We start from the raw sequence: 27,174 nt of genomic DNA, 5'->3' as shown, positions 1-27,174 counted from the left end.
AGCGCCTAAGCACTTGAAGGCTGGTCTAAGGACACCGGAGAGGTACTTGCAGTTATGAACATCCCTGAATAAATATATCCATACATTAATCCTTCTTCAGTTACACCAATATTTCAATCACACCCATGTGACACTGTAACTGCAGCAAGAGAAATGGCCAAAAGACAAGTAAAGATTTGTAACTGGGAAGTCAAAGATGCGCTATTGCCAATGCTAAAATCAAAATTCTAAATGGTTGTTGAAATTCATTGTACAAAAGCCATTTTTCCAGGAACACTAACTAAATAAATATACACTAATTTCTTTTGTTTCATTTGTTTTAAACTTAGACAATGAGAAAGTGCTCAGACTAGTAACCTTTATACCAACTTGTTGATGATGTCACTTTTAGATTATTTACTCAGCAATGGGGTAGAAACTATTCCTCAAAATGCTACCAAAATTGGCATTAAAAATGCAAAAATGTTTAATTAAAAACTTCATATAAGAAAACTGTTAAGAAAATTAAAAATCCTCATAACATCCATCCATTCAATATCCAACCCGCTATATCCTAACTACAGGGTCACGGGGGTTTGCTGGAGCCAATCTCAGCTATCACAGGGCACAAGGCAGGAAACAAACCCCGGGCAGGGCGCCAGCCCACCACAGGGCACACACACGCACACACACCCACACACCAGGGACAATTTAGGATCACCAATGCACCTAACCTGCATGTCTTTGGACTTTGGGAGGAAACCCACGCAGACACGGGGAGAACATGCAAACTCCACTCCAGGAAGTGAACCCAGGTCTCCTAACTGCGAGGCAGCAGTGCTACCCACTGCGCCACCGTGCCGCCCTCTTCATAACAGGAGAGCACAATAAAAATTTAACTAAAGCATGTCATAACATGTGCGCAATTAATCAGTAGCATTTACAATCAAAAGTATATACAAATACATTATGCTGGTAGCTACTGAAGCCATCAAAAATTTTTATTATATGTAGAATGAACTTTTGGCCGTTCCATCCACTCCGCCTTGCAGTGACCTAAAATAGATCTCCAACAGTTCAAATACCCAGCATGGAAGCCACGACAAGAAGAATTTCTGTATTACTGCTATAGTGTATTTGGGAAATTACAATATTGGGAAATTTTAGAACCTTTTATATGTTACAATGGATGACGCAGTGGACATGCAGTTCCTAGGGATGCATATTAAGAATATAATTGTGCTGTCACCATCACTGTAAGCTGTATGTTTTATTATCCTAAACCTCTTTCTTTATATTTCCATTTAAAGTTAACATATTTTTCCTTCATGTGACATAGATCGATGTTTTGGCGAGAAATGTGAAATGTAAAAATGTCTGTTAATTACAGCTCAGTTTCTCTGTGTTTCCTGTAATGTAATGTCAGTTTTAAAGACGGATTCTGCAGTGCGGCGTCCACTCAGAGCATCTTTCAGCACTGGCCATCAGGAGCTGACCAATTCACAGATGTCCTGCACTATAAATAATTTGAAATCCGCATGTAGCTAGTATTTGTTTATTAGGTCACATCTGTCTGATGGTTTCATTTTTATTTTGCAGATTCAGGTTAGACAGAGTTAGTTGCAAAATTTAACTTAAACAATCTAAAAAATTTCAATACAAGCCAAAAAACAGAATTGAGATATTTTTAACTGCTGTCTAAATGTAGCTTATGTATGCTGTAGGAACATGTAGGGTCAAACGTAGCCAGTCCTTATTTTCTAACTCCTTTTTACCATTGTGACTTTCTGTAGTACTGCTCCAGGACTGACCCCACATACAGTGCAGCTATAGCAAAATGTCAGAATCAGGAAAATAAACGGCAAGACCACGTCCTGACATGGGGCTTTGAAATGCACGTGCACCACTGTTTTGATTTTCAGATGCTTGCAGTGCAGTGAGGCATTGTAAACTGTGTTGTGCAAACTTATAAAATGGAAGAGGTAGTGTATAAATAAAGCACTGAACGTGTATGCAGTTTTTGCAGTATTATTTCATAATGTTAAATAAAGCTATATGAAAATGTTACCCTTACCAAAGTGCCACCTGAGGTGATCCCTTTGTCCTGTCACTCCTTACTATAAGAGGTAGGATACCTGAGTCTCTTCTCAGGGGAAACAGTGAGAGAAGAGAGAGGTAAATAGAAGTAAAGGGCTAGAAGAGGAATTTAAAAGCCCAGGCTGTCCCTGAACCCTGAAAACTTGGGGTTTAAAAGCCTCCTTAAAGTCAAAGCCTCACTGATACTAGAGTTGAGAAGAGCTGTTAAGTTAGAAAGACAGAAGTGCTTTTGGGGACACAAGGGTGAGTTACTTTATCTCAATGGTCTCAATCTCTGGTCCTGGAGGGCCGCAGTGGCTGCAGGTTTTCATTCTAACCCTTTTCTTAATTAGTGACCTGTTTTTCCTGCTAATTTACTTCTTTTTGAATTCATTTTAATTGACTTGTTCTTGAAGACTCAGAACCCTCAATTGTTTCTTTTTCCTTAATTAGAAAGTCAAACAATAATGAGATAGAAAATGAGCCAAAACATGACCAGCAAACTGTGTCCATTATAAAGTATCTGAAAATAAAGAAAGATGAAGGTCTCGGGAATGTTGATCTGCTCAGATCCACAAAACATTTTAACAATGAGAGCAGCAACAAGCCTTAGAATTACTGAATGGGTTTAATGAACAAGAATCCGCACCTAATAAAGCAACTGGTTGGAGTTTGAGGCCCTGACTTAGCTGGTCTTCTGTTGGCTCACTCACTTCTCGTTTCATTTCTGTTTGGGTGCCATTTAAGGAAAGAAATGAATCAATTCAGAGGAACGATGAACAAGTTCAAGGGAACAAATCTTTAAAAAACAAGTAAATTAAAATGAAAGGAAAAGGATTTAATTGGCAGCAAAAACTGGTCACAAATTAAGAAAAGGGTTAGAATGAAAACCTGCAGCCACTGCGGCCCCCCAGGACCGGAGTTTGAGACCACTGCTCTGTCTAGTAGTGAGGTGAAGCCCAGGGTGCCGCAGGTTTTGTTGTTTTACTTGTGTGTTTATTTGATCATTTGTGTTCTTGATTAGTCATCCCTTCCTTAGTTCTTTAATACTAAGGTGTTGTACCGTGTTAGCCATTATGAATGTAGAGAAAAGCCAAGCAAAATGACACCTTTGATTGGCTAACTAAAAAGATTACAATATGCAAGTTTTCGAGGCAACTCAGGCCCCTTCTTCAGGCAAGATGTAATACAGAAACTGGAGTTCCCTGTGTTTATATACACACTCTAGGACAAGAAACAACATTGGTAAATATTTAAATGAGAAATTTTAAATGTAAAAAATTAATAGATTCATTCAGGCTAGGGTTAATTTAACAAGAGAGAAAAGAACAATGTATTGTCAAGATCAAGAGCTTGTATATTGTAATCTTTTTAGTTAGCCAATAAAAGGTGTCATTTTGCTTGGCTTTTCTCTTAGTTCTTTAATACATTCTCTAATGTTTCCCATTGTGGCCTTTTTGGTACTATTTCAAGTAAGTTGTGTGTTACCATGCAGCCCCATGTCGTGATAATACTGTACTGTATATTCTACACCTGGAGCTCGCGTAGGTTCAGCGACTTCCTCAGCAGCACATAGTCTGTTAAACTCTCAGACTTGTGGTTCAAAGTCCAGCACTCTCAAACTTACGCAATAGCCTACTAAAGTCCTGCATTGTAAAAGTCACTTGGATCGCACTCTTGGACTACTCTTCACGTAGGTACCCAGGAATGCAGTGTAGCTTATCTGCTTGATTTATACAAAAGCTAACATTGGCCCAAAAAGCAACAGAAATGCAACCTTTTCCGTTTACTTAACTGGTTAGCTGTGAAGATGTGAGCAAACACGGGGGTCCAGCAGTACATTATACCTTGTCAACCACTTGAGATTCACAGATTGTCCAGCCACAATTAGGAAGAGGAACTATGCTTGTTATTTACAAAAACAGCAGTGATAGATAAATAAGATGACATCTGCCCGTCTGATTTGGGCCTCATTACAAAGTGAGGGTTACAGCACTGTGGGGACGTGGCACTTTCAAATAATTCTAAGAAAAGAAGCTCAGAAAAATCAGGTTTAACATCAAAGTGGTTATGAATATTATTGTCATGGGAACTGCAGCCAAAGAAATGAAATGTGTCATCTTCATTCTGTAGATGTGCACAGTTTATATTAATTCTCCTTTATCTGTTCTTCTGCATGAGCCGAATTAGCTGCCAACACATTTTTAGTCTTATGTAAGGGCCTGGATGGCTGCCAGAATAACATACGTTTTGTTTTGAAACTGTCAAGAAAAAATAGTACTTAGTACCAATAAGCCCTCGTTTGCTGAAAAAAAATCTGTCTCTTGGTATCTAGTTATAATTTAAAAAAATAACTCCTTACTGCCCAATATATACAGTGTCATGGTTAGCACATCTTACCTTCCAGGGGTCAAAGCCCCATTTTTGTTCTCCCAAGATCCGTATTCTGATCTCATGTCAGCCAGTGTGATATGAAAACAGAAAAACAGCAAGAAGTGCCTCGGAAATTCTTAATGGCATAAACAAATGTACCAGAGAGAAGACAAAGGCCTGAGGCTAGAGATCTGCGAATCCCGTAAGATGCCAAAAGGGACTCTGCTCTGTTGGGCCCTTAACCTGCAACTGCTGAGCGCTTTGAGTAGTGCGCTATATAAATGCAAAGAATTATTATTATTATTATTACTGCCTACTTTTGTGTTTCATGCTTGACACTCAGGGTGTTTGTGAAGGTAAGCACAGCAGCCCCTGCACTCGACTGAGTAGGTTAATTGGAGAACCGGGGATGGAACATGCAGAAAACACAAAGAGAAACATTTAAATGTGAATAATTAGTCAAGGGCGGCACAGTGGCGCAGTGGGTAGCGCTGCTGCCTTGCAGTTGGGTGACCTGGGGAACTGGGTTCGCTTCCCGGGTCCTCCCTGCGTGGAGTTTGCATGTTCTCCCCGTGTCTGCGTGGGTTTCCTCTCACAGTCCAAAGACATGCAGGTTAGGTGGATTGGCGATTCTAAATTGGCCCTAGTGTGTGCTTGGTGTGTGGGTGTGTGTCCTATGGTGGGTTGGCACCCTGCCCAGGATTGGTTCCTGCCTTGTGCCCTGTGTTGGCTGGGATTGGCTCCAGCAGACCCCCGTGACCCTGTGTTCGGATTCAGTGGGTTGGAAAATGGATGGATGGATAATTAGTCATGAGGATGGGGCTCCTCTTGTTCTTATTCAATGACAAACAAAGGCATTAATCAGACACAAACTGAGATTTTACTACACATAGCAGTGCCAGTGTCAAAGGTCCTGCTTTAAAAGCCTCACATCGCACTGGTAACCATTTCTTTCTTTGTCATCATTGGTCATTATATGCATTTTGAAATGTATCCACAGTCTCTGACTTTAAATTATCAAGTGAAACAGACATAAAATGTCAAATCCACAATATAAACATATGTTGTATTTTCTACTAGTAGGACCAGCTCAGTCTTCTGGTCTCCCTATGGGGGCGGCACGGTGGCGCAGTGGGTAGCGCTGCTGCCTCGCAGTTGGGAGATCTGGGGACCTGGGTTCGATTCCCGGGTCCTCCCTGCGTGGAGTTTGCATGTTCTCCCCGTGTCTGCATGGGTTTCCTCCCACAGTCCAAAGACATGCAGGTTAGGTGGATTGGCGATTCTAAATTGGCCCTAGTGTGTGCTTGGTGTGTGGGTGTGTTTGTGTGTGTCCTGCGGTGGGTTGGCACCCTGCCCGGGATTGGTTCCCTGCCTTGTGCCCTGTGTTGGCTGGGATTGGCTCCAGCAGACCCCCGTGACCCTGTGTTCGGATTCAGCGGGTTGGAAAATGGATGGATGGAGGACCAGCTCACTATATGAAAATGACTGAGAAACAAGCCGCTTTATATTTTAACAGTGATGACTCGTTATGGCCCAGATCTGGCATGGCCCCAGCAGAAAATGGTGAGGGTAGCCTCTTCAGCTTAGCTGGTTAGGTTACTGGTGTCTGGTCAGCAAAAAGGCTGGAAACACAAGGGACTGGGGGAAAGCCATCAAAGGTATGAAGGACAAGCCTATTTTCAATCATTTTCTCATCCCTATAGAATTCCATTTTTGGGATAAAGTTCCACACTATGGTCTTTTTAACTTGAATTGCTTTTTTGAAATTCATTAGAGGCAGGTGGTCATTGTCTAACCAGATGTTGATGTTGCCTCATCTGCGTTTTTGTGTCCTAGTGTACTAGGGTTACTGTATAACACAGGCAAGCTCAATCAAACTGATATATAGCATCAGCAAGTCCTATTGAGAAAAACCTGCTGGAGTCCTACTGCTTCTTGGCGAGGACAGGCAGCCCAAGGTCAGGCCTGGGTGTGTGACTTTTTTGACCGAACATTTAGGCCTACAGTTGATGGGACACCTGAGAGTGACCTGGTGGCTCTATAGCTTCAAAGGACTATGACAAAGTGATACCAGGAGAAGCCCTGGCAGTCAGTGGTATGAAATGATTAATCCTTGCCTGTGACTTGCAGAACTCAGATTTCTAGACATTGAAAGCAAAAGAAAAGACGGTAAGGAGAAGCACTTAACACCTAAGGAGACTGAGAGCACAAAGGAAAAAATAAACTAGCTACATGCAGACAGGCATCTTGGACATGGCATCCATGTGTTTATTGGTGTTTAATGTCAAGTGTAAATAATGAATGCCTTATTTTGATGCATTAAGAGCCAGGGCTAAGCCTGCACCTGTAGCACCATCCTAAACCAGGTACAGAATATCAATTCAGTTTGATAAAACTAAAGCCAATTACACTATAACATAAAATATGGTTGGAAACAGGTTGATTTAGGTATAGTGAACTTCTGTACAAAATAATGCGACTGAGTGATTTGATTTGATTTGGACATGTCGTGTGTGTGCATCAGGCGGCCCCCTCGTCAAAGGTGAGCACTACAACCACGGGACATAAGGGGGTGCGATCGCTGACTCTTCTGTGTCTCTTTCACCCACAACTCAGAGAAGGCACTCAAGGAGGGCAACTGACCCTTCCAGTCCATGAACTATAAAAGCGGGGGGTTGTTCCTGGAAGGACACGTGTCACTTGGGAGCTGAGCCACCCCTACTGTGGAGCTCCAGCACTGAAGCCTGACCCCCCTCTAGAGCCCATTCACTGCACCCTAAAGGTTACATCTTCCTTTTGTTTTCTCGTCATGCCGTTGTGTGCCTGTTGATTTAAACAAACTAATTATTTTAAGTAAACGGGGCAGCCCAGTTGGAACCCAGCATTTCATCGTGACTTCTGTCTTTCTCACAACTGACAACACTTCGAATAATTCACGTGATGGATTATGAAGTGCCATTAGAAAGCTGGTCTCGCATATTACCTTTAGGAAGTCTAAAGTCTACCAATCTCATAGAATTTTTCCCTCAGTGTGGGCCGTGTGGTTCACCATCTTTTTGTGGTTTAGATGAAAGTTGGTTATGGGGGTTGGTGTTGATGACTGTTGTGCCACTTCAGAGTTTTGCAGGTAATTTTTTAATTGTGCTCAGCTATTGTTACCTTCTCTCAGTTCAGTAGCGCTCTGGAAAGTTTACTCGGGGAGTCTGGTGTCACATGTCTGCTTTTCCTTTCTTGTGAGGCAGGACTCTGGCTTTATGGGAAATGGAGAACAGTATATTTGGAAACCTCCAGAAGAAGAAGAAGAAGGGCTGTCCGTTAGCACTGGGCGCATTGGAATGCCAAATGTCTCCTCTGGTGACCTAAACCATGGGCCTGCTGTGTCTGTTGAGGTGAGGACTGCAGATGTTAATATCTTGTAGCTTTTATTTACAGATTCTGATCAGACTTGTAGTTGTTCTGGTAAAGAAGATGTTTTAATATATCAAAGCAAGGATTCCAAATATTTTATTTAGCAGAGATTAAGTTTTTGTTTGGTGTATACAGTAGCATATAGCATTACAAGAAAAGCAGAGGACTTCCCAAACCTTTGAGAAATAAATGCAATATGTACAATATTAAATGTCATTTTTCTTAAATTATTTAGTAATTGCTGTTGGCACCCTGCCCAGGATTGGTTCCTGCCTTGTGCCCTGTGTTGGCTGGGATTGACTCCAGCAGACCCCCGTGACCCTGTGTTCGGCGGGTTGGAAAATAAATGGATGGATGTTCTGATTTTTTTCTTTTTTTAGCTAAAGGTTACCATTCTAGCTTTCATTGACCAACATAAGCTCATCTTGTGAACATACATGGTTATTGAGATAAACACAACAGGTTCACAAATTTTGTTTTTGAACTTTTTATGGTGATTTCAGAAGGTGAAAAGATTGGAAATATGGCTTCTTCTTAGCACAAAGAAAAAATATGCGGCAGTATGGAGATGAAAAGAAGCAGCAGGTAAAACAAAAGTGCATGGCATTGGGCTGAGATGCTTTAGAGAGAAAAGGGAATTTCAGTAACATGCATGGATAGACTCAGGGAATGATTCTTTACATAATGGGGAAACTAAAAACTCTTTTTCCAAATTTTGTTCTGGGAAGAATCACAATGTCACCTGAAGCAACTATCTCAGCTGTAAGGAAATTGTGAAGCGCATCTCTCAAGGTAAAAGCAGGGCCATAAAACCAACAGCATATAGTCTGCAATTACAGGAGCAAATAGACAAAAAAATCTTTTGACTCCGCGATCACAGGAGGCGCAGTGGTGGTGCTGCTGCTGCTTTGCAGTAAGGAGACTGTGGAAGATTGTGGGTTCGCTTCCCGATTCCTCCCTGTGTGGATAGCACTTTGAGTACTGAGAAAAGCGCTCTATCAATGTAATGAATTATTATTATTATTGTTGTATATTTCCACATTGCATTTTTTATTTTCTAAGTTTGCTTTCAAATACATATGTTTTGTTTAAACATAAATCAAGATGTATCTACCAGTGTTCCACTTCTTTATTAGAGGACCAAAAGAAATAAAGTGGGTGCTGTGCAAAGAAGAGTGAGTTTGGTGAGGTGGAAGTGCAAGGGGCCATCATTCAGATAACTTAGGCATGAAGGCCTTGGTGGAGAGCTCATCAGAAAATAGTGACATTTGGACATTTAAATAAGAGGGGAGGAGAAGAGAATGTTTTGTGATGAATCTTGACTGTCATCCTGGCTGTACGTTACATGTAAGTGTAACATTTAATTAGCCTTTCAAAACAGAGCCTGTGTATTTGTTAAGGCGTACTTCTTTAATTTAGTACTGAATTCAGTATTTTTTCTGTTATGAATGGTAAATGTATTCATTTTTTATAAGTTCTTCTGGGCCAATTTATCGAGTCACAGAATTCAATTCTGACATTTGTTTTCTTTCTTTAATGTTTTCTAATAGTTAGGAATATTCTGCAGTCTTTTCCTAGGCCCCAGTTGTGGTTGCCAGAGTCATGGCCATGGAGGTCAAGGTACCTGACATCATTGATGAGTTCAAAGGTTGCTTGTGACTTCCTTTCCTTGTTTGCGCATACTCAAATAAAACAAAGAAAAAACCCTTGTGCACACATTAGTTTGCTGTTCAGATTTCCTGGTTCTTGATTTTTGCTTTGATTTTCCCCTCTGCTATTCATGGATCACAATTTGGCAGAGCTGAAAGACGGGCTTGTTTTTCTGGTTTCAACTCGTCATCTTACACACTTTAACCCTGGTGCCGTTCTCTGCGAGGTGTAGTGATATCCATCGATTTTTCAGGTCTACATAATCCGATTCTGGGTCAGAGCCCACCTGAAAACCAAAGCTGTGCGGTGCACCAGTCAGTTACAGGACACATTCAAATACACACTCCCTGGTTCACTCTCAATTTAGGATCACCAATCAACCTGATATATTCGTTTTTTCTTTTAAGTGGCTTACTTTTTCATTTATATAGTTTACAGTTTGAGCAGAAGTCTGTCATCCTCTAGGGCAGTGGTTCCCAAAGTGGGGGTCGTGAGACATTGGGGGGGGGGGGGGGGGTCGCGAGATGATTTCCAAGAAATCAAATACTTTTTAAAAACTTTTTAGAAATTAATTAATTTAATTTTTTAGAAATAACATTTTATCCATAACTAACAAAAGATAAAAACTAGTAGTTAATAGTTAAAAAGTTAAAAAGCCATCAGACTGTCTTGGAGTGAGTGCGTCGGTGTGTGTACAGACGGTGCTGGAGCGATGCTGGGGAAAAAGAAAGGTCTTAAAGCAAGAGTCTTACAAGTGGCGCCTCACGTAAAATTCACGCATTGTATTATACACAGAGATGCTCTTGCAAGCAAAACACTTGACCCAGAACTTAAACGTGTTCTTGAGACTTCGATAAAAATGATCAACAATATAAAAGCGCATCCACTCAATATCAGACTGTTTGCCACTCTCTGTAACGAACTGCGATCGGAGCCTGAGTGCTTGTTTTTCCATACAGAAGTCAGGTGGCTTTCGTGAGGGAATGTGCTCTGCCGCCTGTTTGAGCTGCGGGACGAAGTGCGCTTATTTCTGATGGAGCATGGGTCCCAGCTCGCTGATCACCTCACTGATCCTGACTGGTTAACAAGGCTAGCGTATTTGGCTTGCATATTTGAAAAACTGAATGGACTTAATATGTCATTTCAAGGTGAGAACACACACATAATTTCGCTAAATGATAAAATCCACGCATTCAAGAGAAAACTTGAGCGCTGGACTGAGCGAGTTGAAATAGGACGGATTGATATGTTTTCTGAGCTGGATGAAAATAGTTATATGGTTGTTAGAGCGTTATGTTCTTTTTTGTTGTCATGCTCTTGTTTGGATAAGATATTTTGTTGAAATTAAACAAATGAGTAAATTACTATTAAAAAAAAATTATATGGTTGTTAGACCATTGTGTTCTTTGGTGTTGTCATTCTCATGTTTGGATAGGCCTATTGGCGCATGTGCACCGTTGCGCGCAACATTTGTATATTTTAACCACTTCCGAGGATAGTGGGGGTCACGAGTCACTGGCACGGTTATTTTGGGGGTCGTGAGCTGAAAAGTTTGGGAACCCCTGCTCTAGGGCACTATGGCATTGCTAATACTCGGGAAGCAAAGTGTTGAATTTGCCATTACACCTCAAGATCATTAAACCCATCACTATTGCCACCCTTATCCATCACTGACAGCTGGTATCTGTCCTGGCAGCCTAGACTGCAAGGTAGGACTCAACCCTGGCAAGGACTCATTCACACAAAGGCACACATTCGGTCAGTCAGAAATCCCTAGTCAACCCAACAGCTTGTCTCTGGGCTGAGAGAGAAAGACCGACAATTAGTAGTTAATTTACATGGATGAAAGAATCAGATAGTTGACAGCTACTTGATAAAAAATTCAGTTTTGTTTCAGTCACTTTTGTTTTCACTGCAATTAATACAGATTGTAAGGCAACATGCGTTTTTGTCCAAGCCTTAAAACTACGGTTTAATTAATGGTACTTCAGCTAAAGACAGTTCATTCATAAACTGACATCTAGCTTTTCGCATCATAAATCATAAAGACTGTTTTTTGAGAGATAATGACAGACGTGGCAAGCCCAATGAATCACATATGAATTTGGCAAAGATTAATTGGTGGTAACTGAAAAAAACAAAGTTTACTCATGGGCTATGGCGGCCTTCATTGCTGCACAGTAAAGGTGGGTTTAAAAAAAATGGAAGTATAGATGGCACAAAAATGGGTGACTCAGTGTCCACTGGCTGTAATGGAAAGTGTCTTTAAACACGGTAGTGAAGGTGATAGTAGTATTGTGATGTGCACAGAGTACTGTGACATTTTTACTTGGAAGTCCAACCAACATGCAACAAGTTGCCAGTCTCTGGTGCCATAATAAACAAGAATGTAGTAAAATACAGAACCTTTTTTATTTAACAGAAAACACAAATCTGCTTACCTGATGTACATCTTACCCTTGGGTCCATACCGTAGTTATGCCGTCAGTTCTTAAAATCTTAAAACAACCAGAGTAAAATTTAGTTTAAAAAGTATGATGCTTATTATGGCCAGCAATGAATAAAGCCATTTTTTATTGGCTGTATTGTCATTAGGGTACAATGCATCTTTCATTTTTCAGAATAAACCTGGAGAGTGTTATGAAGCCATCCATACCTTAGTCAGCCTGCAAGTGTATTCCTGTGATAACCACTGGTACGACGAGCAAGTCGTCTGTAGTTGCTGATTGTCAAATGCTGGAAGAAACATTAAGGTCATTACTTAGCACGTCTCTGCTCTTGTCCTTTGCCTAGAAAAGCCTTGTCAGAACTATAAGGGGTGGAATGCAGGAACCAAACCTGAACAGCATGCCATAAATGTTGTCTTAGACAGGATTCCTTTTCCTCCACTCCAGCCATGTCTAACAGATGACCCTGTTAGGTTAGTTTGTGACTCTGACCAAGTGTGAGGTACCACTGGTGTGTGAATGATAAACAGTTGCAAGGTGGGAACTTGCTGTGGATCTGGCACCAAATAGGCTTGAGATGTCACAGATTCCCGTGGCCCTGAATTTTAGGTTTATGTGGTCCTTATTGTCACATTTACAGTGAAACTGTTAGTTGCATGTGTTAACCCAGAAGCAACATGCAGCCACAAGTACGAACTGGATGAATACAGCAAAAATGATCTGCTTTACTTCATTGGGCCAGTTCTTCAAGAGGTAGATGGAAAAGATCAAGCAAAATTTAAATTTATTGTATGCCACAAATGCAATTTGAAACTGGTTACAGAGGAAGCATAATGGCAAAATCAGCACTAAATGCACTTCTGGGTATACGTTTTTAGTTTTAATTTCTTTCTCACCTAATGTAGTTTTTCACACTTGATAATGTAGTTGGAAAAAGTTGTTCCTTTGACCCATTTGCAGGCTAATTTTAAATGTATATTTCATGGGAGTGATGGACAGTGAAGCTGGTGATGGACTTTGTATTTGTTTTATTTCCCAGCAGCACCCTCTGTTTGTAGTTGTAACTGACCATATTTATTTGCTTGAGTGAATGGGTTTTTCTTCCTTTCACATAATCATTCTGTCTTAAGCTTGAAAACAAAGAAGACCATCCATTTATTCTCCCCCCAGCACCACTGTGCACAGTCCACCTCAAACCACACTCGCATATACAGTGCAGGCCAAGTCAAAATAATCAATTAACCCTACCAGCATGCCCACTTGTACACAAGGAGACCATGCAAGCATCGCACAGGCAGTGACTTGCCCGAGAATCAAATCCTGATCCCAGAAGCAGCCTTCTTTATCATACCTCTTTCCTACCAAATCCCTGAAATTATCAGCAGGCATCCTTCCTGCTAAACGTCACAAGGCTGCGTGCCTGGGAAGCGTATGCAAATTCAAATTTGAAAAAGCTAATAAACTTTTTTTTTGGTTTGTAAACAGAATCAACTTATTTTGGTGGCATAAATCCGTGGATCTGAATCTCGCTGAGCCCATGTCAGGGAAACAGTTTATCCAGTGTCCTCTAGAGCTGGTGGTGGGTGGTATTATGAAGTAAGTGAGAACATATTCTCCTTAAATACCATATGGTGCAAAAGAGACAATTTGAAATAAATCTGCTGCCCACTGTGATAATGTCTAGTTTAAATCAGATCATTCCATCAGTATTAGAGAATTTATTTGATTATTGTTCTGATTTCATGAAGTAGTTTTTTTTGCAAATACTAAAAGGAGCATCTATATATCGGTTCATTTTCAAATCTGCTTAATCCAATTCAGAGTAGCTGGGATTCTGAAGTTTTTAGGGAAATGTATTTAATGAATATCTAGTGTCACTACAATATAAATTAATGTTGTAAAATCACCAAATATGAAAAGTAATATAGCATAATATTCTCAAATCTGCTTATCTTGGAAACAAGGTAGAAGCCAGGCTGAAGTTAATCTGACTCTTGCTTAACCTGATTTATCCTCATGCACATCCCAATGCATATGACAAGAGAAATGGAATCAAGAAAATGCTGGAAAACATTAGAAGGCACCTTTCATTAGCAAGATGGGCATACTCTTGACAGAAGGTCCAAAAGCTCTTGCATACATGAACAACCATGTGCTCACTCCTGGGAAATGGGGAACACCAAACAGCAAGTCCTCTTGTCTGTGGTAGGTGAAGAAAACCAAAATAAATCATTGTTAGAAGACTTACTGGCCACCGATGCAATCTTGAACATTCTATTGTCCGACTTCTGAAAGTGTTGGGAGAAGATGTCCTAAAGCCCAGGAGAAATACAGTGAGCAAAAGATACAGGCAGCAGCTTAACGCAGAAAGTCATCCGAATATATGAATATGATGGTCGCCACTTTGCAAACTCAAAGAGTAACCGAGAGACTGGTTAGTGTACAGAAGACGGGGAGAAGATATTCTTATTAATTAACCAGAACATTTTCGGGCATTTAAAAAAATAAATGAACTAAAGAATAGTCATTAGGTAGGTAGGGTATAATCAAAATGTCGGTCACAAGAATCAAATGAAACCTACAAATCTGAAAGGAAAAAAAAGCCAAAGTCATCATCTTCCTTACTAGCACCAGTTTTTATTGATAACGACTCTATCTGTTATAATAGTGACATGATGAAGTTGCATGATGTGAGCTACAATGGGCGTTATTGCCAACTACAGTATGACAACAAATATGAAAATGTCTCTTGAAATGGTGAAGCTTGGTAAGATAATGCATGGCAGAATAGTTCCACAGCTTACACAGTGGTGTATTAACCTTGCCTGGACCGGGCCATATCGTCGTTTGGGTGCATTAAAAGAGAGACGGGTAAGTGTGAGTGCTACAGGAGGCTGGAGCTCAGCATCATATGGCGCTGGCCTGAGCACCACAGACCCAATCACAAGATGGACAGATACAGTGAATCACTTGTCTTTCTGTAGTGCTATGGAATGATAAAGGCACAAGTCCAGTGAAGGTGGACAAGGAAAGGCAGCCCTTCATTGAAAGACATTTTTTCATCATTATAATACAATGACAAGTCAAGCAAAATAACACCTTTTATTGGCTAACTAAAAAGATTACAATATGCAAGCTTTTGGGGCAACTCAGGCCCCTTCTTCAGGTGAAGCTTGCATATTGTAATCTTTTTAGTTAGCCAATAAAAGGTGTTATTTTGCTAGACTTCTCATTGCATCTATAATGGCTAACACGGTACAACACCCTGCTATTACATCTTTATAATACCTAAAATGGACTAAGGGCACCTGTAACAAAATAGCAAACCTCACAAATAAAGTACTTACATTTTTTTTTTTAAGATAGATGTATTTTTGGTTTTTACAATCCTCAGCATAACTGAAAGGAAATCAACAGAAAAAGAAACCAGTTGACAGCTAAAAAAAAAATCTCATGACCTGCTCTTATTTCCTAATAAGGGAGTACTGAGAAAATAACAGGAAAAGATTGTAAAGCATGACTAATAAAAAGCGGATCATAATACAGTAAGTCTTTTTGTTTATCCTGTAAATGTATAAGGACGATGTTGAAGAGACATGAACTGGATAGGAGTACCCCGATTTTCTTTCTCACATCCCACAGACAGGCATATTAGGTTAGGTGGCAATCCTAAATCTGGTCCATATGAGTGCTGATGTGCGTGTGAGTTGGCCCTCCATTGGACCACTTCCTGCCTGTGCCCTTCAACACTGATTTGAATTAGTCACATAATGGAATATTATGTTCTGAATTGGTTAAGAGAGTTCAGAAACTGGCTAGGCACCTGATCCAGCTATCCATTCACTTACATAATTAGCTATTTGGCAATAGCGAGAAGAAGTCAAAAAATGAAAGGGTTTTACCAGATTTGGCTGCTGCTGAAAGCTACGATAATCCTAAGACTGCAACAGGTCTTGACATGACAGATCTACTGCACCGAACCGCAGTTTCTGTGTACACCTGCATGAACTGAAGGAGCCATGTCAAGTGCCATTGCTACGCAGGCAGAGGATTCAGACACACAGCACAAATGCATCTGTTCACAAGTTATGGGGTCATAGCTTCTATTCCAAATGTCTGTCTTACAATACAATTTATTTTAGTATAGCCCAAAATCACACAGGAAGTGCCGCAATGGGCTTTAACAGGCCCTGCCTCTTGACAGCCCCCCAGCCTTGACTCTCTAAGAAGACAAGGAAAAACTCCCAAAAAAACCCTTGTAGGGAAAAATGGGAGAAACCTTGGGAAAGACAGTTCAAAGAGTAGGGTTAGGCATGCAGTGGGTGTCAAAAGAAGGGGGTCAATACAATACAATACACAGAACAGAACAAATCCTCAATACAGTATAAAAATAAACATTTTAGAAGTACGGAGCAGAATTTAACAGTAGATGATATCACATAAGAAGATTTGGATATAATTAGAGTCCTGGAGACCTCATCCTTCAAGCTGCCTCCCCCATTTGGCCATTCCATGGCTGAAACAGTGCTGGACCAGCCAATCCAATGAAAGGACCCCTCCTTCCCACGATTCCTGCGATCCTCCATCAGGGATGACTTTACCTTAGGCAGGCAAGACAACTTGGCAGGTGGGCCGTGGCACCAAGTGCCACATTTGAGTACCAAGAAGAGAAACAGAAAAGGTGAGGGTTAGTATCCAATTCTAACTATCATGTTACTTATGTTTTAGTGCTAATGACTAACAACAGAGATGCAGTCTGTACAGTTAATCAGCAGCTCTAGTCAGGATATGCTAAACTGAAGTAGTGAGTCTTCAGCCGGGATTTAAAAGCTGAGACCGAAGGGGCATCTCTTATAGTAGCAGGCAGACCAGCATCCCATTGTTATTTTATTAATCCTTGGAATCAAAAGCAGACCAGCATCTTGAGATCTTAATGTGCGCTCTGGTTTGTAAGTCATGATAAGTTCCGACAAGTAAGCTGGACCTTGGCCATTTAATGCTTTATATGTTAAAAGGAGGATTTTGAAATCTGCCCTAAACTTAACCGGGAGCCAGTGTAAGGATTTAAGAACTAGAGTTATGTGTTCGTATTTTCTTGTTCTTGTAATAATTCTTGCAGCCGCATTTTGGATTAACTGGAGGCTGTATAGAGAACAGTTTGAACATCCAGTGAACACCGCATTGCAGTAGTCAATCCTACTAGAGATACTGTAAATGCATGAATTATTTTCTCAGAATTCTGTTTATTTAGAAAGCGCCTTAATTTCCTAACATTTTTAAGGTGGAATAAACATGATTAGGACAACTTTGCAATATGCGCTTTAAGTGACATGCTAGAGTCAAAGATAACTCCTAGATTGCGGGCTGATTCAGTAAAATTAATAAGGATTCCAACTGAGTTAAAAGATGACAAAATATTGTTATGATCAGCGTCATTCCCACCAATAATTAACATCTCTGTTTTATCTGTGTTTAAAGACAAGTAGTTCTCATTCATCCACACCTTTCATTCACTAACACATCTAATTAACCCCTTAACCGCCCTCTGCCGGATATATCCGGCACCGTTGTTTTATTGCTAACGCCATACTGCCGGAATTATCCGGCACATTTGCCTGTGGTTATATGAATGCCTGGCAAGTAGTATAACTGACGGTTTGGCGTGGGTATTATTACTACGTTGTATTTCGACAAGTCTGTGGTTGTTTTGGCCGGTCATGTGACGTGATTCGCATGTAACAGCTGTGAATATGGAGAAACGTAAACTGACTTCAAGTGAGGCTTTGCAGGCGATTTTGGACAGTTCTGATCATGATTGTAGCAGTTCTGAAGAAGATTTTAGCGACAGTGATGAGCAGCAACGTGCGCTGCATGATACTGTGAATGAAGACGCATCGGATGACGGCGCTGAGTGGGTGTATCCCCAGCATCTCAGCTGGGCTGCTGCCCGAGGTGAACTACCTTTTCTGCATTCGTTTGAGGGAACGTGTGGCTTTATTGTTGATGTAAACAATTACACTGCTGAGCAGTTTTATGAGCTGTTTGTGTCACCTGATTTGATCAGACATTTTGTTCATCAGACAAATCTGTATGCAGCACAGTTTATTGAGAAAAATCCCAATTTACCTCCACATTCCCGTGTTCGTGCTTGGTTTGACACTGATGAAAACGAAATGAAAAAATTCATTGGGATTTTGATGTTGATGGGAATAATCAGAAAACCAGATATTGAGATGTACTGGTCTACAGATCCTATGTATGCAACACCTATTTTTGCAGCTGTCATGACACGTAACCGATTCTCTTTGCTGCTGAAATTCTTTCATTTGAATGACAACAGAAACGAGCCAGATAAGAAAGATCCAAACCGCGACCACTTGTTCAAGCTACGTCCTTTGATTGATCATTTATTTGAAGCATTTCAGTTGCCCTACATGCCAGGACCGTCAGTTGCAGTTGATGAAAGTTTATTGTCGTGGAAGGGCCGCTTACAGTTTCGACAGTATCTACCATTGAAAAGGGCACGGTTTGGTATCAAGATGTTTTGCTTAGCTGAGAATTCAGGTTACATTTATAGATTTTGCGTATACACTGGCAACTTGCACAACATTTAGTGGTCAATACTGCTTGAATAAATGTAAAAAATGTAAAAAAAATGTAAAAAAGTAAAAAAACGAAAATTGTTCAGATTTCGCCTGGTGTGGGGAATATTTAGGGAGTTGGCGGTTAAAGGGTTAAAGACAACATTGAAGAAACTTCATTTGATTTAAATGAAAGGTATAACTGGGTGTCATCTGCATACAAGTGAAAATTAACATTGTTTCCTAATGAGAGATCCCAGTGGAAGCATGTACAGTGAAAACAATAAAGGTCCCAGTACTGAGCCCTGCGGGACACCATATTGAACTTCTGTGTATAATGATGCAGTACTGTCAGCACATTTCTGTACATATTGGAATCGATTTGATAAATAAGAACTAAACCAAGCGAGCACGGTGCCTGTAAGCCCAACATCATTCTTGCAGTCTTCTTCTGTAATCAAGATGGACAGTCTTGTTTTCAAGATCCAACTTTATTTTTCATATTTAAATTAAATTACTGACTCAACTGCTAGTTTTCCTAAAGTCCGTCAGCATTACGGCAGACCCCTTCTTTGATGAACATAATTTTGTTCTCTAAGTAAATGTGACGCTAAATGTGATATGTTTTACATATAAAAATGACAGACTGATCTCTTAATCAAGCCCTCCATTTACTGAACCTGCTTAATCCAGTTTGGGTCATGGGGTGCCAGAGTCTAATGTCAGTGTTAGGGCCCACTATTAAGGCATGGACCATAACAGTGTAGAGGCACTGGTCAGCCGAACCAGCTCATCTCTGGATCATTAGAAGAAAACTAAAAAATAAATAAGTAGCATGGCCATGAGATAAATGTGCCAAAAGATGAAGACCAGTGCTCCAAAATATTAAGATCCACTTGGTAATGAATGCATTTTTATTAACATTATAAATTAAATGCCAATGAAGTTACCTAAAATATACAGAACCACACTAAACTAAAGTTTATATACCTAGAGCTGATTTTCTAATTTTACAAGGTTGTAGTTGTTAATTTTTAAACTGTAGTATCCTTCAACTTTTCTGGCTGCATCATGTATGCCCAACAGCAGCATGCTCATGGCCTTGTAAATCATTCTTTTTTTTTATGACAAAGGCATTAGGCTGTTTATTTTAGGAAGGTTAAATATAAGTAGAGTCTAATTCCCCATGGCTTAAAGAAGGATCCTAAAAAGGGGGTGCATGGGTACTAGACAAATACATAAAGAGATTGTCTTACCAGGGTTGCTAATAAATAATTTAAGTGCAGTACTAGCTGATATGAGAAGTCTTAACTGCAGTGCCAGTACATCCTGTTGAACAGTTGCAGAGTTTAAACATTACTGTTTGCTTTGCAGAGATATGCTATCCTGACTGATATAAAACTGATCCTGAAATTGCTGACTCTGAACTTTGGTTTTTTTTTTTCTTCTTTGTCTTCTTTAATGAGAACTCATCAAGTTGCAACATGAGATCTAATCAAGGTAATGTGGGATCCAATTGGATGATGTTTAATCTGCAGGTACCCATTAACAGAGCAGCATGAAGTTGAACTTAGCCTTTGCTCTTTGCAAACAGTGGCCTGGCTACAGGCAGGACCATTTTTGTCCATATCCTCACCTGTCTGCTAGATGTGCTTACCTTTTATGTTTTACCTTTGAAACAATACATACATTGTTAATTCCTGTTCACCTTGGTTTGCAGTAGACCAATAGACATTTTGACAATTAAATATTATACAGAGTGGCATCAAGTACAAGTGCATTCAGTTTGATAAAGTCTATCTGACCAGCAGTCAGTCAATCTTAATATTTATAAAGTGCTCAAAAAAATTAAAGGAATACTTTGAAAACACATTGGATCTCAATGGGGAAAAAATCCAGCTGGATATCTCTACTGAGATGGACTGGGTAATGTGTTAGGAACGAAAGGATGCCACATTGTTTGATGGAAATGAAAATGATCAACCTACAAAGGGCTGAATTCAAAGACACCCCAAATATCAAAGTGAAAAAATGACGTGGCAGGCCAGTCTATTTTACGTAAAGTTTCATTGCAGCAACTGCAAATCCTACTCCGTAGTTTGTTTGGCCCTCACATGCTTGTATGCATGCCTGACAATGTCGGGGCATGCTCCTAATGAGACGACCGATGGTGTCCTGGGGGATCTCCTCCCAGATCTGGACCAGGGTATCACTGAGCTCCTGGACAGTCTGAGGTGCAACCTGGCAGTGTCGGATGGACTGAAACATAATGTCCCAGAGGTGTTCTATTGGATTGAGGTCAGGTGAGTGTGGGGGCCAGTCAATGGTATCAATTCCTTCATCCTCCAGGAACTGCCTGCATTCTCACACCACATGAGGCCAGGCATTGTTGTGCACCTGGAGGAACCCAGGACCCACAGCACCAGAATAGCGTCTGACAATGGGTCCAAGGATTTCATCCTGATACCTAATGGCAGTCAAGGTGCCGTTGTCTAGCCTTTAGAGGTCTGTGCATCTCTCAATGGATATGCCTCCCCAGACCATCACTGACACATCACTAAACCGGTCATGCTGAATGATGTTACAGGCGGCATAATGTTCTACATGGCTTCTGCAGACCCTTTCACGTCTGTCACATGTGCTCAGGGTGAACCTGCTCTCATCTGTGAAAAACACATTGTGGCATTCTAAGGTATTCTATGGCAGTGAGCACAGAGCCCACTAGAAGACATCGGGCCCTCAGGCCACCCTAATGTAGTTTGTTTCTGATTGTTTGGTCAGAGACATTCACACCAGTGGCCTGCTGGAGGTGATTTTGTAGGGTATATATACACTTACTCACTCATTCGCCAGTCAGTTTATTAGGTACACTTTGCTAGTGCCAGGTTGAACTCCCTTTTGCCTTAAGAACTGCCATAATTCTTTGTGGCATAGATTCAACAAAGCATCTATGGATTCTTTGTACAAACATTCCTCAGGGATTTTAGCCCATGTTGACAGCAGATTTGTCAGCTGCACATCCATGATCGAATCTCCTGTTCCACCACATCCCAAAGCTGTTCTTTTGGATTGAGATCTGGAGACCGTGGAGGCCATTTGAGTACAGTGAACTCACTGTCATGTTCAAGAAACCAGTGTGACATGATCTGAGCTTTGTGACATGGCACATTATCCTACTGGAAGTAGCCACAATGCAGTCATAAAGAGATGGACATGGTCAGCAACAATATCCAGGTAGGCTGTGGCATTTGAACAATGCTCAGTTGGCGCTAAGGGGCCCAGAGTGCATCAATAAAATATTCCCCACGCCATTACACCACAACCACCAGCCTGAACTATTGATAACAAGGCATGATGGATCCATGCTTTCATGTTGTTGACACCAAATCTTGATCCTACCATCCGAATATAGCAGCAGAAATCAAGACTCATCAGACCAGGCAATGTTTTTCCATTCTTCTATTATCCAGTTTTGGTGAATTGCAGCTTCACTTGCCTGTTCTTAACTGAAAGGAGTGGCACCTGGTGTGGTCTCCTGCTGTTGTAGCCCATCTTCTTCAAGGTTCAACATGTTGGGCATTCAGAGATGCTGTTCTGCATAACTTGGTTATAATGAGTAGTTATTTGAGTGACTGTTGCTTTACTATTTGCTTGAACCAGTGTGGTCATTCTCCTCTCACCTCTGGTATCAACAAGGCATTTTTTCAGACCACTGCCACTCACTGGATATTTTCTCTTTTTCTTGGACCATTCTCTGTAAACCCTAGAGATGGTTGTGCATGAAAATCCTTGTAGATCAGCAGTTTCTGAAATACTCAGACCAGCCTGTCTGGCACCAACAGCCATGCCACATTCAAAGTCACTTAAATCACGTTTCTTCCCCATTCTGATGCTCGGTTTGAACTTTAGCAGGTTGTCTTGACAATGCCATTTGATTGGATTTGATAGGCTGATTAGATATTAGCATTAACAAGCATTTGGACAGGTGTACCTAGAACAGTGGCCAGTGAGTGTGTGTGTGTGTTTATTTATATATTTATATTTATTTATATAATATAAAATAATAAGGGTTGTCTGTGTCACACCAAAGACTATAAACCACTGGGCCCCAAAAAGAATCTCCTCTTAATCGAGAGCTTATGATTTGATAAGTGGCAGGGCACTGCTGACAGGATAAGAACCGAGGTGAGCTCTGCTGACAGCGTGGTATTTTACACAGGTGAATTGTTCATTTCTGTCACCAATGTAAGTCACACACTGACATTGCACATGCCAGTTGATTGGCACAACAAAGGAGGTGGCAACCTCAGCAGAGTGACCTGGGTGGTCCAGATCTAATTAAGCAACTGTTCGACTGACAACCGTCTCCCCACCATTTTGGAATGCAGGGCAGGTGCTGCCATCTATCGGCAACAAAAAGAATTTTAAGTGAAATCTGTATTTGCAGGGCAGGTGCTGTGAATTCTCTATGTAATAAACTTAATAAGTTATAGCGGAATGAAAATTGCATAATTCGATCTGGACCACCCTATGTAATGCATTGAATGAAGCATGGATAGTAAAACAAATGAAAGCCTTTATAGAGAGGGAGGTTGGGAGCTTGCATTGATACAGCGTGTTGCCACACACACACCACATGACAAACTACCTCAGGACCCCCAGTTAGGACCCAGGCACAGCCGTGCAACAGGTGACACCTCAGCACCACACTAGTTCAAATGGAATGGAGCAGTGCAAGTTTTTTTGTTTTTACGGTGGCTGGAGTGCCAATATTGCCACCAACCCCCAAGTGTTCCCTTCAAGTTGGAGGACCTGTTTGCAGGGCTGGATGCCAATTAATGTCATACCCAAGATGGAGCAATTGCAGGTTAAGGGCCCAACGGAGTGGAGTCACTTGTAGCATTTATTGGATTCGAATTGGCAACCTTCCGATTGGCGGCACAGATCCCTAGCCTCAGGGACACCACTCCGCCTACCCTTTTTCAAAACAAAGTAAAAAATGAGAAAAACATGGCCATGTCTACTAAGTGCATGTTTATGCTACACTACTAAAGTACTTTTTAAGACTTCAGTATAGAAAAATCAACGTCAGAAAATGGGTGATATAAAAATGTCAGTCTGTATTACACAACTCCTTTCATAATCGGCACTGTGGTGAAGTGAGAAGTCCAGTCCCTTACCACTGCTGTCTTGTCGGAGCCGTAAGGCCCATATTTATTTGATCAAGACACGCTGTTTTTTTTTTTTTTTAAGTGATAAAGTTTCTTCAGAAGCTAAACATTTCCGCTTTTAACCAGAAAAAAAAATTTTATATTCTTTGAAACAAGTTTCCTCATTTAGTGTTCAGATGTAACACACGGCGGTCTGGCATGGCTTATATGGCAGTATGTTGTTTGTAGAACAAGTGATCTCATCTTTGGTTCCATGACATTTCAGTCAGTGGAGCCGAATCAGAGTCATATGTGGAAATATCACTTCTCTTAATACAAATCCCAGCATTGCCTTTTTGTGGAGTTTCAGCACTCAAGTTCTACATGGTGTAGCTGCGTGCCATGCAACATGAGGACCATACCATCTTAGATCTTCATGGTTCATAAACATCAGGAGTTCATAAAAAAGGCTAACACAGATCACCTGCACTCTCTTGTCTTTTTCACATTAGTTCAGCGGGCCGTAGAGCCGCTTCAGCATTAGGGTTCATCACAGTTCCTCAACTCATAAAATCTGCAAAATTGACAATGTCTGCTGTGATCCCCAAGTTTGAGATACTAACATCCCAAGAGCTAAAATTAATGTTCAAAGTCCCAAACATAAATACATACAGTAAGTGGCATTGAACCCATGTGTTCAATAATGCAAATGTCCTGGTGCTTAACATGTAAAACAAGCATTTGCATTCTTGCTTTAGAAACAAAAATTTCCAAAAATTGGTGCATACAAACAACCACCATTCACATTATAATATTAAACAAAAAGAACGATGATTAAACGTTTACGGCGTTCGTGGTACACTGATGAACACTTTTGCTGTGCTGCTTAAGGTGCATGGATTAAAATGTCGTCCTGTGTGGCCATTCCTCCTGTGTCCATGTGGGGTTTCAACAGCTAGTCTGGTTTTGTTAATCACCTCAAAGACAAGTCGGACATGTTGAGTATTGACATGGGATCGGTCCAGTGTGTATGAAATTGATGTTTCTTATTTCATACTGTCTTGAATCTGATGGTTCTGGAATAGGCTCAACTCCAAGTAACCCCGTAATGGAATAAGCAGCTTCAAAAGGACATGAATTAGAATGGAGTAAATTAGAATTTCCACAATATATAAAGCTAATTTTAAAGTGCATGTCTGCTCAATGATCATGTTCACACTGCAGCTAAAAGTGGCTGAATTCTGCACTTTGCTCATATCTGATTTCTATTTGTTAGACTTTTCAGATACATTTTTGCAAGCAACCCAGATCCAATTTGATTGTGTATAGACATCTGTCTTGAATAGAGCCTGCATGCACAAAATTAATAAAAACAGATGCGACCTAACAAACCGCCATGCACGCCCAAAACATGCTTGCTGCACTAATTAAGTAAAACTTCTTTTCACTGGAGGCCATCAACCAATTGGTCAATTTGTGATAGCAAGGTGGAGAACATAGCTGTGGCTTGGGGCACAATTACCACTGCCATTTGTGTTCCTGGGGACACGAGGGAAAGGGTTTTGATGAAAAAAGGTTGACATTCAAGTATTTATGCCAATGTCTCTCTGCAAGACTGTCTTAGAAAACACACCCGTTGGAGGTGTGCCATTCTCCTCGGAGAGTTGGTAGCAACTGGACTGTACTGGTTGACGACGGGTACTGCACAGTGGCCAACCTCTTTGCCATCAGTAAGTGAAGAGGGTGTTTGATTGTGCAGTCTCTGTGCAAAGCTTTATATGCCACATTGTAACACTGGACTACATCAGACTGCCTCCAAGAGATGATCTTCTAGATGCACTGAGGATTTCCGCAATGTGCAGAAGTCATTGATGTTGAGTTATGATGAGTTATATTCGCATCAGACCAGATAATTCAGAATCATTTCTTCTGACGCAGGTCACATGCAAGTCGCATGGCTGTATTGGATCTCATACCACATAAAAGTGGAATAAATTGGATCTGAAAAGTTGTGATTTCATGTAAGCTTTTTGTTCTTAGTTCTCCAACACTATCAGATCTGCGTCAGTTCATAGAGAAAAAAAAATGGAATTGAGTCTCTATCAGCTACAGTGCAAACAAAGCCTAAGATCTGAGGCAAGAGCAGTTTAGTCAATTCAAAGTGCAAGGACTTCACTCTTTTGGTGATAGCCCAAACAAACATGGCAGATTCACCTTCAGACAGCTGCTCAGTACATCTGACAACATTATGAGGTACTTGCACGTTTCCCATTTGGCCACATTCCTCTTGTGTGAACATCAGCTACACCGGAATGCTGCATCTAAGGAATATTAAAAATCGTTCTTCTTCTTTCAGCTGTTACCGTTAGGGGTTGCCACAGAGAAATAATAAAACCTGTGACGAGGCTTCTTTCCTCAGTAGGCCTTCTCAACTCTGACTTAACATTTAAAAGAACCTCCGAGGAAGACATCAGTACCAGGAGAGGCATCAAAACAAACAAGAACACAGTCGTCTTTCCCTGTGAGTTTCTGGCTGGCATTCTTTTCCTCTTAGTCTTTTTTTCCCCCTCAATATTCACAATCTGCATTTGTCTCCTCTTCATCTATCAGTCCTTCCCCATACGCATGTTAGGCTATTTATTTTTTGATATTTCATTGTAACACTACAACTCAATCAGAAAACACTGCAAAGTGCACACTGGAACACAAGAAACGTTTACACACCATACAGCTCATTAAGTAACAAAAAATCAAAGAGCAAATCCAACTCGGTGTGCCTGCTGACAACCACGGGAGCTTACCTTGTTCCACTCCATGGTACTCAGACTTTGCTTTGTGAAACTTAGAAGGATCCAGAGTGGTAAAAAATGTGCATCGTGAAGCAGGTAATCCTCCATATCTGTGGGAAAGGGTAGCATTTACTAGAACTTGTCCCAAAAGTTAGAGAGCTTGGGAAAGAAAGAAGTCAATATAGGAATTTATTTAAGATATTGGTGCTACATTCTGCCTTCCTGAAAAGTCTTTCATTTTTAAAAATTCCTTTCATGATAAAGTTTTCCAAAAATATTCTAACAGTTTTATCAAACCTTCATCTGGTCAATGCAGCCACAATAACTAAAGGGGCTAACAGCTGCCAGAGTAGCGTACTGCGTCACAACTGAACTCCACACACGATTCACTGTTACAGGCTAAAGGCTTTGGACTCCAAACCCCGAGGTTGTGGGTTCACATCCCGCTACTGACTCTGTGTGACCGTGAGCCTGAGCTCCAACTGGAAAACTGAAAGAAATGGAACCAGTTGTATCATAAATGTTGTAGGTCACATTGGATAGAGCCATCAGCCAAATAAGTAAATGTAATGTTACAGAAATGTTATTCAGTTATTTGCCTCTTCATCTTTCATATTGAAAGTTTTCTTCTTCTTTAACTGTACTGCCCAGTTTAAAAATTGAAGCTGACTTACTCTCAAATTATTAGTCTGTTTATTATTTTTATCATTATTAGTAGTAT

General features: G+C 40.7%; 1 protein-coding gene across 5 annotated transcripts in view; it reads left to right on the top strand.

Annotated features, from left to right (window-relative positions):
- LOC114659300 (uncharacterized) overlaps window positions 1–27,174 on the top strand; it is a 244,479-nt gene that overhangs the window by 199,065 nt on the left and 18,240 nt on the right. For all 5 annotated transcript variants that reach the window (XM_028811714.2, XM_051932866.1, XM_051932864.1 and 2 more), the window contains one exon: window positions 7,671–7,817. In XM_028811714.2, the coding sequence (XP_028667547.2) occupies window positions 7,671–7,817 (147 nt within the window). The remainder of the gene's footprint in view (window positions 1–7,670; window positions 7,818–27,174) is intronic.

This window comes from Erpetoichthys calabaricus, chromosome 10 (genome assembly GCF_900747795.2).
Source record: "Erpetoichthys calabaricus chromosome 10, fErpCal1.3, whole genome shotgun sequence".
NCBI classification, from domain to species: Eukaryota; Metazoa; Chordata; class Cladistia; order Polypteriformes; family Polypteridae; genus Erpetoichthys; species Erpetoichthys calabaricus.
Note: the sequence above shows the minus strand (reverse complement) of the source record. Positions and strands in the feature narration are given on the sequence as shown.